This window comes from Notothenia rossii (genome assembly GCF_949606895.1).
Source record: "Notothenia rossii genome assembly, chromosome: 8".
Classification (NCBI taxonomy): domain Eukaryota; kingdom Metazoa; phylum Chordata; class Actinopteri; order Perciformes; family Nototheniidae; genus Notothenia; species Notothenia rossii.
In genome coordinates, this window is record NC_136906.1 from 44189146 (window position 1) to 44201579 (window position 12434).

The window sequence follows — 12434 nt, forward strand, 5'->3', positions numbered from 1 at the left end:
GAACTGCGGGTTCGACTCTGATGGCCGGGAGGGACGAGGGAACCGTCGAGGGGGTCTGCTGGAGGCTCCTGCTGGAGTACTGCGTTTCACCGGGACCTGGCTCGAAAAACTTGAAACCCTGACTCCAGTGCGGTGTGGTGGCCGTGCGCCTCCGGGTACCTGACTCCCATGCTTCCTCCGTGTGCTGCGTGGGCTGCGTGGGGGTAATCCTGCGTGTCCGTTACCATGCGTGTCTCTTACCTCCCGGGCCGACCGATATTAAGCGTTTCCAAGACGAACCATCTGACTCAGGGGTCCCACCACGGGTTCCGTAGCGGGGTGGAAGTTCCACCTCCCCACTTCGCCGTGGAGTGCCTGTTTCTCTAATCCTCCACTGTTGCATAGCGGCCTTAGTCGGCTGCGGCATTCAGCAATTGGCCTTGCTCCGGGCACCGGCTCCCTCGGGGTCCACGGCTCGGTGGCTTCACATGATATAGGGTCAACCTTACTTCATCACAGGCTACCTGCGTAACAACCACATATGTGACCCGCTCTATCGAAATCAGTCGGAAGTCGCAACGGCTCATTTCAAAATAAACGTGGATTTGAGTAAAAAACTAGTTTTTCGGGGTTTTGGTGTTTTGTTTGATTTCAAATAAACAACGTCTTGGCTTTCAGAATCTGAAACTTTTATTTCCAAAATCAAACGATAAATACATGGTTGAAGCTTGTAATGGGAAGATGACAGCTCTCACGCTGCTCTTCCGCAGCGCTGCCCCCCCTCCCTCCGGCTGACATTATGAATGAAAAGCGTATAGTAATCATATAATAACACGGCAGAGTCCGTGACAGTTTATTTTCATCTGATTTCAAATAAACAAAGTCTTGGCTTTCAGAATATTAAACTTGTTTCGCCAAATTCAGATGATAAATACAACTTTGAAGCTTGTAAAGGCATAATTACAAGCGGAGAACGGAGTAACGTAACGTCACAGCTGGCATAACAACAGCCGGTGTTTCTTGTGAGGGTTTTCCCTGGGAAACCAACACAATACACACAAATGCAAAATACACAAACACACACACACACACACTATATAAACAGACATTATTCCTCGCGACCTTCACCCAGTAAAAAGAAAATATTTTTCCTCCGTACTTTGACAATTTATTAGCCGCTAATCAGATCGATGGATTCCAGAGAAGATCAAATCGCAAGACTGTTGAACTCCAACATTGTGAGAGGGACAGCCTCTGATGAGCAATGGGTTCAGCTGATCACTGATTACTTTTTGACGGCACCGGTTGAAGTTTCCCCGTTATCCGGCTCCGATTTAGAGTCAGACAGCCCTAACACTGACAGCAGCCCTCAGACCACGGATGCTGAAGAGGATGAGGACACCACAGAGGAGCAACCACTGCTGAACGACCCGGTGGCTGAGACATTTCAGTCCGTACGGCATTATGTGAGCGAGGACAGCGCTCAAGAGATTGAGAGGGCCCGTGACTACAGGTGTAGCTGTACATTTAATGATGGAGTTCCCTGTTACACCCGTTACACCCCTGAGGAGATGGTCAAGAGACGAGACCAAATGAATGAAATGACTAATGGTAAGTAACGTTATAACGTTATATTATTTAAATACCTTTGACTGTGGTAACGATGTGTGTGTGAGTATGGGTTAGTGCAGCGGTCGGGAACCTATGGCTCGCGAGCCATATATGGCTCTTCCGGTGATGGCATATGGCTCCCAGACAATTTTGAGTTTAAAAAAAAAAAAAATTAAAAAAAAAAAAATCAGTTTGGAACTGATTTTAAAATACTTGTGATATTTCTTAATAATACTGTGTAATTTTAAAGTAAATAGAAATTAGTTTTGAAGATAAATGTCACGGGTCACGGGTCACCCGTGGGTTGTAACGGAAAAGATGGCGAAAAGAAAAAAAGACGATGATTACCGTGCATTCCAGGTTGCTGCATGGACAGAGGAATTTGCGTTTGTGGAGAGAGCAGGATCTGCGGTATGTCTAATATGCAATGATAAAATTGCATCGATGAAACGGTCAAATATATAGCGGCACTTCGATACGCACCATGCTTCATTTGCATCGAAATATCCAGCGGGGGACAGCAGGAAAAGGGCATGCGAGGAGCTAGAGCGGAGAGTGCAGACGAGTCAGCAGCAACTACGTGTGTGGACCAAGCAAGGTGACGGGAATTCCGCTAGCTTTGCGGGAGCTTTGGCAATAGTAAGGGATGGAAAGCCATTCACAGATGACGAGTATGCCAAAACATTCATGCTTGATGTGGCCAATGAACTGTTTGATGACTTCCCAAATAAAGACAAGATAATCAAACGAATAAAAGACATGCTCCTGTCAGCAAGAACTGTGCACGATCGTAGCATCATGATGGCAAATCAAGTCGAGGAAACACAAATTAAGGACATAAATGCCGGGACATACTTTTCTCTCGCGTTAGATGAGTCAACAGACGTTAGCCATCTATCTCAGTGCAGTATAATTGCCAGGTATGCTGCAGGTGACACACTGCGTGAGGAAAGCTTGGCTGTTTGGCCAATGAAACAAGAGGAGAGGATTTATTCACGTCTTTTATGGAGTTTGCTAAAGAAAAAAAACTACCGATGGATAAACTTATTTCTGTCTGTACTGATGGTGCACCCTGTATGTTGGGGAAGAACAAAGGATTTGTAGCGCTTCTCCGTGAACATGAAAAGAGAGCCATCCTAAGTTTTCATTGCATCCTGCACCAGGAGGCGCTTTGCGCTCAGACGTGTGGCCAGGAGCTTGGTGAGGTGATGTCGCTGGTCATTCGAGTGGTCAACTTTATTGTTGCCCGAGCTTTAAATGATCGCCAGTTTAAAGCTCTGTTAGAAGAAGTTGGGAATCATTATCCCGGTCTGCTTTTACACAGCAACGTGCGTTGGTTGTCAAGGGGGAAGGTGCTCAGCCGTTTTGCAGCTTGCCTGAGTGAAATCCGGACTTTTCTTGAAATGAAAGGCGTCAAGCATCCCGAGCTAGACAACACTGACTGGCTCCTGCAGTTTCACTATCTCGTTGACATAACTGGCCATCTGAACCAGCTCAATGTGAAAATGCAAGGTATTGGAAATACAATCTCATCCCTTCAACAAGCAGTGTTTGCATTTGAAAGCAAGCTGGAAGTCTTTCTCAGGGACATTGAAACAGGTCGTCTTCTGCACTTTGAAAGACTGCAACAATTTAGAGATGCATGCTTAGCAAGTGACTCCACTCAACATCTGGATCTCCAGCAGCTAGCTGGCTTTACGTCCAATCTCCTGCAGTCATTCAAAGCACGTTTTGGAGAATTTCGTGCGCGCACTGGTCTTTTCAAGTTCATCACTCATCCACATGAGTGTGCAGTGGACAAAATCGACCTGACATGCATCCCCGGGAGACTTTGAGCTGGAAGTTGCTGACCTGAAGGCATCAGACATGTGGATGAGTAAGTTCAAGTCACTTAATGGAGAGTTGGAAAGTCTTGCGCGACAGCGAGCAGAGCTGGCGAGGGAACACAAGTGGACAAAAATGAAAAATCTTCAACCTGAAGACCAGCTGATTCTTAAAACTTGGAACGAGCTTCCTGTGACATACCACACAATGCAGCGTGTGAGTATTGCCGTATTGATCATGTTTGGCTCTACATATGCATGTGAGCAGTCATTCTCGCATATGAGGAACATTAAGACCAACCTACGCTCACGTTTAACTGATGGAAGCCTCAACGCCTGCATGAAGCTCAACCTCACCACGTATGAACCAGACTACAAGGCCATCAGCAAAACCATGCAGCACCAGAAGTCGCATTAAAAGTAAGACATATTTAATTTATTATATTTTAAAAATACTATATGGCTCTCAATGAAATATATTTAGAAATATTTGGCTTTTATGGCTCTCCCAGTCAAAAAGGTTCCTGACCCCTGGGTTAGTGTTAAAAACATAACAACAATTAAAATAATGCTCACATAACCACCTACAACTTAAAGTTGGCTAATACTCATTGAAAAATTATTGTGGTGAACATTTTCATAAATGTTTCAACCCTACATTTTATCCACATGGGGAGACATATTTTTTTGGCTACCCCTTAAATCACATGTGGCCCCAGCCTAATTATCTAAAGATGTGCAGAGATAGGCAGCTACAAATGTATTATCTCATGTGAGAGCAGTTTACTCTGGAGTCACTGCCAGACTAGCCTGTACTTATTATTACCCTTTATAATAGATAGAATATGTGTGTATGGGAGTGTGTTTAACATAATACTATAGGCAATGTGTGGGGGGTGGGCCTGTGTGTTCTGTTACACGTTAAAGATTTAAGTTGTGTGTGATGAGTGATTGATACAACACATTATGCAATGTTATATGATTTTCCAGGTGAAAAGCATTTGGTGCTACTTGGAAAGATAAGCTCCAACATAAACCTCTCCAAAGAGACCGCTTGTGCAAAGAGAGGACACCAAAAGGAGCGGAAATAGCAGAGAACGTCCTATTTCTTAGATGGGCACAAAATCTGCCGGGAGACTTTCAAGTTTCTACATGGGTGAGTTTGATTTTGAAAAGACTACTTCACTTTTGGTAGTGTAACTATTTTCAAATGAAGTGGTAATAAGCCATGCATGAGTTGAACTGAGTTTGACAATAACTGAATAGAAGCAGAATTTACAGCAATAGTAATACATAAATAAATATATATATATATATATATACATGCTTTTACATAATGAAAAAATACAACGACAATGTATATACTACAATGCATACATTAAAGAAAGCCATAAAAAACAATCAAAGACTGATGTTTTAAACCATTCCAGAATTTCTCAAGACAAGCTGACAGGTATCATCAAGTTCTTCAAGGAACATGGCTTGGCCCCAAGGATGAGACGTGGTGGTCGTGTGGTGACCAAAAGGGTGTTGTCCTTTGAAGACATCCAGCGAATTGTACGGTTCATTATCAACTTTGCAGATGTCTTTGCCATGCCACTTCCTGGACGGATTCCAGGGTTTAAGAGGACGGACATCAGTGTTCTACCAACAACTGAGACCAAGTCCTCTGTGTGGCGGAAATACAAGGTTCAGATGCAGGAGAAGGGTGGGTATTTTCTTATATTTTAATCTTGTTTTTTGGGGGGTTTTTTACACGAGGAAACCTCAATGGAAAACTAATGATGAGTAATCTAACAATGCTATCTTTGTCTTTAATCACCTTTCCAGGTCACCGTGCTGCTGGCAACAGCACATTTAGGAAGCTGTGGAAGGAGCTGACTCCCAGTGTCATTATTGGGAGGCCGATGACAGACCTATGTTGGTTCTGTCAGAAAAACAACATGGCCATCTACCGCAGCTCCAACTTTCCCGACTGTGTCAAGTCAGCGAAGCTCAGGAAGCAGGAAGAACACCTCCGCACCGTGGGGGTGGAGCGTCAGGCTTACCAGGAGATGGTCGCCAGCTGTAAAGAAACAGCTAGAGAGCTGGGTGTCAAATTAGGACCCAACCAACCCTGTAGCAGAGACATCACCATCCACTACAGCTTTGACTATGCACAGCAGGTGAGGCGTGTGAATGTGATGAATGCTGTGATAATCCAGAATGTTTGGAATGTAACAATATGAATATTCACACATTTTTAGAATTAGAGTATAGATCACTCATTAGTTAATTCATCTGTTGGTCTGGTGTTACAGGTTCACTACCCCAGTGACCCTCTCCAGCCCGGGCCCATTTACTTTATGGTTCCCAGGAAGTGTGGACTGTTTGGTGTCTGCTGTGAAGGTGTTCCTCAGCAGGTAAACTACCTCATAGATGAGGCTCATTGCAGCAGCAAGGGTTCCAATGCTGTCATTGCCTACCTCCACCACTTCTTCTCTCAGTATGGGCTTGGGGAGAAACATGTTCACCTGCACTGTGACAACTGCTCTGGTCAGAACAAAAACAGATACCTCCTCTGGTACCTTGCTTGGCGGTGCATGGTGGGACTCCATGAAGATATCTCCCTCAACTTTCTTATTGCCGGCCACACCAAATTTGCACCTGACTGGTGCTTTGGCCTGTTTAAGCAGCAGTTCCGCCGCACACCAGTGTCCTGCCTGAAGGACATCAGCCAGGCTGTCAGGTCCAGTACCGTCATTGGAGTCAACATCCCCCAGCTGGTTAGCAATGAGTCAGGGGAGACCTTCGTCAAAACAGACGACTGGCACATCTTCCTTGCCCCCAGCTTCAGACCGCTTCTAGGTATCAAGAGGGACCATCACCTACGCTTCACCAGTGCCGAGCCTGGAGTGGTCTACGCCAAGGAGTTTGAACGTAAAGAAGAAGAATCCTTCATGCTGCTACGCACAGGGTGCTTTACTGACCAGGAGGCACGTCCCACTGAACTGACTCCCCCTGGGCTTGATGAAAAACGGCAGTGGTATCTTTTTGAGAAGATCAGAGAGTTCTGCACTGAGGAAACCAAAGACATCACCTGCCCCAAACCCTTAACACCTCATCCTTAATGAGTGAGAGTGCATAATACATCAACACTATGTAATTCTTCTATAAATGCTGTAAATATATATTTCAAATTGGTTTTAAGTACTGTTAGCTACTCTGTTGATTGTTTGCTATTTTTATATTGTGTAGTATATTTATCTGTTCTGTTGCTTGCTTCTTTCTCTAAATTAGCTTTTGTGCCAAATGATTCTAATGTTGTTAGAGGTTAACATGCAATCAGTTCATTTAAGTATTTATTCATAGTGTTTTTCATAAAAATTGTATATCGATGATTGTGCACGTGGGTATGGGTGTGCACGTGAGTACGGGCGTGCACGTGAGTACGGGTGTGCATGTGGTCTGGGTGTGCACATGGCCATGTACATGGGAATAGATGTGTGCGCATAAGCATGTGCTCAAACATGAACAAAATACATACATAAATTGATGAACGTGCACGTGAGTTCGGGAGTGTACGGGAGTGCACGTTGGTACAGCGTGCATGTGTATGTGAGTGCCTTTGTTCCATGTATTGATGTATGAAAGTGACAACAAGAGAAAAGTATATTGTGTGTGTGTGTGTGTGTGTGTGTGTGTGTGTGTGTGTGTGTGTGTGTGTGTTTTTGTGCAAACAGCTCTAGATGAATTCGTTTTATGGTATGGTTCATTTGAATAAATACCTAAGAAAGTACTGCAAACTTTGAAGGCCTTTTTCTCAAAATCATGGTTCGATGACATTCAATATTTAAAGTGACGTATTTTGCTTAATATTTGGAGGACAAAAACAATATTGATATCATTAGAAAGCTAAGAATCTCATCTTTCCAACAGTGTATCAAACTCAAAATTTGTTTCAGGGTCAATGTGACTGAAAATGATAGAGCAGGTCACATATATGCTTGTCTGCAAAGAGGGACATGCCTGGTCCCGCCCGGGTGTTCTTCTACGGCTAGTGTCCAGCCAGCTGCGGTATCAGCAAATCTGACCCGCCATCGGAGGGCCTCCTCCCCGGGTCCAGGTTCCGGTGCTTGGCGGTCGGTTCCTCCAAACTGAGGGTTTGACTGTGCTCCTGGAGCGGACAAAGATATGTGTATTTGCCTGAAGGATGGAAATAAACAAAGTATGATATTTTACAGGACATGACGGATATATGTGTTTTTTCCAAGCTTTTTGGAAATAAACCAAATGTGATTTTGCAGGGCATTACGTAGCTCATTTACCCATGCGATGTTGTGCAGTACATTACTGAGCTCATTTAACGATATGGTGTACAAGGAGAAGTGGGATGCTGCCATGTCCCAACTGGTCTCTGGAGGAATATAAGGAGAGTTGACAGGGGACTCTGCCCAGTGCCAATGAACCAAATGAGTGGTGTGTTAGAGGGGAAGGCTCTGGCTATTTCTGCAGCCTCTGCTTCTACCTTCTCTCCCCAACCCGATACCAGCGCGTGCCTGCTGTAAAAGGCAGGTGCACGGGCTCTCACTGCCACTAACTCTGAGCCTGGCTCCCGAGCAGCACGTTCTCCCCGGCAGTCCGCCAGCAGATGAAAAACACCCACCTTTCCGCCTCTTCCGAGGGACGAGGGAACCGCGCGGGGGGGTCTGCTGGAGGCTCCTGCCGGGTGCTCTGTACTGTGTTTCACCGGGACCTGGCTCGAAAAACTTGGAACCCTGACTCCAGTGCGGTGTGGCGGCCTCACCCAGGCCGTCCACCGTGCGCCTCCGGGTACCTGACTCCCCTGCCTCCTCCGGGGCAGGTGCGAGGGGTTCAATGCCTCCTCCCCCCGCTGCGGTGAAGGCCGGAGCGGGATGGAGCGCCCGGAGGTACTGTTATCCCCACGTTTTCGTACCCAAAACTGTATTGTGAGCTCGTGGCAGAACCATGAAACAAAAAACAATCAATGTATCGGACCCATCACCAGCCCCGCGTTGGTGCGGAGGTGGGACCATTTTAACCAGGTGGTAACCCAAGTCCTCCCCTGGGTCCGTGTTCCCTGCATTGAAGCATCGGACCCATGGTTGCAATCACCAGTTAGCTAACGCATATAAACGGAGAAACAGAAAACCATTTAAATATAATTCATTCTGTGTGTTTTAGGAAGGATGTTGTCCGAATGCCCGGTGTGCAGACTCTACTATCTGGCTTTGAATAAGCACCTTAAGCAAAAACATGCAGTGCGGAACCTTGAGGAAAGAGGCATCATTCTTAAAATGGCCAGTGGCAGAATAAATGTTCGGACCAAACCCTGTCCCATCACAGGGTGTTCGTATGCTGGGAAGAGACTACACCGTCATGTAACTCGTGACCACCCTGAGTTCTCCCGAGATGAGGCACATCAGGTCATGGCAAGGCTGAAGTATAGTGTTGCCATGCAGTTGCTCCATGACCTCCGACAGATTAATCCCATCATTGGAATGGCTACATCATTGGATATAGACAATAAGGAGGAATACCCGGTGCACCCTCCACCCTTCTCCCCACATACCGAGTGTGATGAAGAGGACTGCAGGCAGGTGAGGCTGGAAAATGTGGCATTGAGGGCTCAGAAGGATGCCCTCATTGATGAGGTGAAGACCCTGCACTCCAGGCTGAAACAGGGTCTAAAACCCAGGAAGCAGAGTGCCACTGCTGCTCTGCTTGAGGAAGACGAAGAATGTATACAATTTAAGGGCCTAGCAATCTCAAGTACCCCCGGCATGAACACAGTAGCCTCCGGCAGCAATACCCCTCTCATTACCCTGGTGAAGACTGTGATGTGGTCCCCAGAAGCCTCCGGTAGTGAGACCCCGTTGAAGACTGTCATGCGGTCCGTAGAAGCCTCCGGTAGTGAGACCCCTCTCAAGTCTGTGATGCGGTCCCCAGAAGCCAGCGGAAGCAAGACCCCGGTGAAGACTGTCATGCGGTCCGTAGAAGCCTCCGGTAGTGAGACCCCTCTCAAGTCTGTGATGCGGTCCCCAGAAGCCACCGGAAGCAAGACCCCGGTGAAGACTGTCATGCGGTCCGTAGAAGCCTCCAGTAGTGAGACCCCTCTCAAGTCTGTGATGCGGTCCCCAGAAGCCTCCGGAAGCAAGACCCCGGTGAAGACTGTCATGCGGTCCGTAGAAGCCTCCGGTAATGAGACCCCTCTCAAGTCTGTGATGTGGTCCCCAGATGCCTCCGGTAGTGAGACCCAGGTGAAGACTGTCATGCGGTCCATAGAAGCCTCTGCGAGTGAGACCCCTCTCAAGTCTGTGATGCGGTCCCCAGAAGCCTCCGGAAGCAAGACCCCGGTGAAGACTGTCATGCGGTCCGTAGAAGCCTCCGGTAGTGAGACCCCTCTCAAGTCTGTGATGCGGTCCCCAGAATCCTCCGGTAGTGAGACCCCGGTGAAGACTGTCATGCGGTCCGCAGAAGCCTCCGGTAGTGAGACCCCTGTATGCCAGAAGACCCGTGCGTCTGTCTCCAATAAGCTGAAAGCTAATCTGGCTAAGGACTGGCACTCTCCCCAAAATCAATGGTCCACTGGGAAGGGACGGGGGAATACCATGCGTGAAATCACATTGCCTAAAAGCATGGAGACGTACATTCAGACATACAGAGGTCATTGTGAGGGTCTCGCACCGACAGTAAAACGGAAAGAGAATTGTATGTCCAATGTCAGCCGGATAAAGAACTTCCTAGTATTCATGGCCCATGGTGTTGACCGGCTGTCAGACTGGCTGTTTCTAAAAGACACAAAGAGGGTCCGTGGCTGGAGCGAGTATATTTCAGAGTCGGGCCGGACAGTCACAACATCGCTGTTGTTCCTGAAGACTGTGAACCATTTCCTGAGGTACTTGTCTGCGTCAAAGCTCCGGGGGTGCAGGCTCACCCAGTCTGATATGACCCACATCATCAGAGAGTTGAAAGCCAACATTAACGATTTGAAAAAGTCTGTCACTGTCCACCGGTTTAAGGTGAAGAGGGACAAGCTGGATCGTCTGCCGAGCCAGGCGGAGCTTCTCGCCGCCATGGCGGCCGCTGAGAAGCGCATCCCTGATCTCCTTGACCTGATGGCTAGCAATCCGACCTCAATCACCCAGTACCTGCTATATGGCTATCTAACCCTCCATTGGAGCCTCCTGTATGGCCACCGTCCGGGTGTGTACGCAAACATGACCAACACGGAGGTCTTTGAGGCGGACAGAAGGGGCACTGCTGAGGGCTACATCATCCACGTGCAGGGTCACAAGACTGCCAAGACATTTGGTGAAGCACAGCTGGTGCTTACAATAAAGGAGTTTAGCTGGGTCATGCGGTGGATGGGGATAAAAGAGGGCTTGTCGGGTCCTCAGAGTGAATTCTTCCTTTTCACATCGGGGAAGCAGGCTTCCAAGAACCTGAACGCTCACTTGAAGAGGGCTTGGACTGATGCTGGGCTAGAAACAGCCGTCACCTTCACCATCTTGCGCACTGCCCTGGCTGACAATATCAAGCATCACCAAGATCCAGAAAGCAGGTCGATTCTCGCTAGGTTTATGTGCCACGACGTAAGCACTGCAGACCGGTTCTACGTGAATACGCCTGGAATAAAGTAGGCATTGAAGATCCGCTCCATGTTCAGGGCGGCAGCAGCTGCAGCAGCATCATCATCAGAAGGAGGTCTACCACCGTCAGCTACCTCCGAAGAGGACTCAGGGGCGGAGAGCAGCGATACCTCTTCTTCAGGACCGATTGATACTCCTGATGAGGGGAAAGGGGCCGTGGACTCAACCTTTTTTCCCCGGTGCACCGTACAAGTTAGACGGCTAATATGGCCCCCCGGCCCCTGTTAATCATGTTGTAATCATGTTGTTATTATGTTTATTTTGTATACTGTTTTTGTAAAAATGGTGTGATAATTAAATAAATAAAAAAACATTAGTATAACCTTGAAGGTTCCCAGGGGCAAATACAGTGCCAGGTATCAGACTATTTAAACAATGTGTACCAATGATTAAGACACCTTCCCTGGCTTGTAAAATGCGGTGATGCGCCCTGGACGTATCAGAATATTTTAAACAACTTTTCCCTGCCTTTCAAACACGTATCCCTGGGTGTTTTAGCCTGTCATTTTGCAGGATATCATTTAACATTGACCCTCTCCTGGAAATGGACATATTCTGTGCATTTCCAGGAGAGGTTACATGTTAAATTATATCCTGCAAAATGACAGGCTACAACTCTCTTCCAGACGTTTAAAAACACTTTCCCCAACCATTTAAACATTATTTATGGCTTGTAAAGTGCGGTGATGAGCCCTGGTACTATCAGACTATTTAAAGGGTTACCAGGAGCATGAGAATATCCTCCAAAGAAGGCGTGGTGGTGTCATGAATAAGGCCGAATATGGATGCCGATGTGCGGACGGTAAAGCACCGCAAAATCCACCCCCTTTAGGGTAACCAGGGGCATGAAGTTCTGTAGGGTGTGAACATCTGGGTTTAGTCCGTGGGGGAGTGCTTAAGTCCGGGGGCCCGGGGTCTCACGGTGCACGAGGTTATTGAAGTACCACTGTTGCCGGAGGTCCTCAGTCCGTCCTTTGGGGCTCTGTGAGGGGCTAAAAAGAGGTGTTTTTCCCGGTCTATTTTAATGTAAGTCTGACATGAGCAGAGTGTGCATGTGAGGGAGCCGTGCTGGAGCTGCTTAGTCCGTCCTTTGAGGCTCTGTGAGGGGCTAAAAAGAGGTGTTTTTCCCGGTCTATTTTAATGTAAGTCTGACATGAGCAGAGTGTGCATGTGAGGGAGCCGTGCTGGAGCTGCTTAGTCCGTTCTTTGGGGCTCTGTGAGGGGCTAAAAAGAGGTGTTTTTCCCGGTTTATTTTAATGGAAGACTGACATGAGCAGAGTGTGCATGCTTTGAAACTAATCCACCCACGCTTAGCATGCTATTTTAGGGTATAAATCGTACCTTGTCACCAAGCATGTAGCTGCATTTA

The 12434-nt window shown here is 47.2% G+C and overlaps 1 protein-coding gene across 2 annotated transcripts; it reads left to right on the top strand.

The window, feature by feature from the left end:
- The first annotated feature begins 242 nt into the window (after positions 1–242).
- LOC307014091 (uncharacterized protein) lies at positions 243–7186 on the top strand. Of its 2 annotated transcripts, none has more exons than XM_079641806.1 (5): positions 243–1590; positions 4404–4569; positions 4844–5121; positions 5244–5578; positions 5714–7186. In XM_079641806.1, the coding sequence occupies exons 3-5, from the start codon at positions 4908–4910 to the stop codon at positions 6521–6523; spliced, it is 1359 nt and encodes a 452-aa protein (XP_079497932.1). In that variant the 5' UTR covers positions 243–1590; positions 4404–4569; positions 4844–4907; the 3' UTR covers positions 6524–7186. The 2 variants fall into 2 exon arrangements, with proteins under 2 accessions (XP_079497932.1, XP_079497931.1); XM_079641805.1 differs by lacking the exon at positions 243–1590 and adding an exon at positions 1779–3833.
- The last annotated feature ends 5248 nt before the right edge of the window (positions 7187–12434 follow it).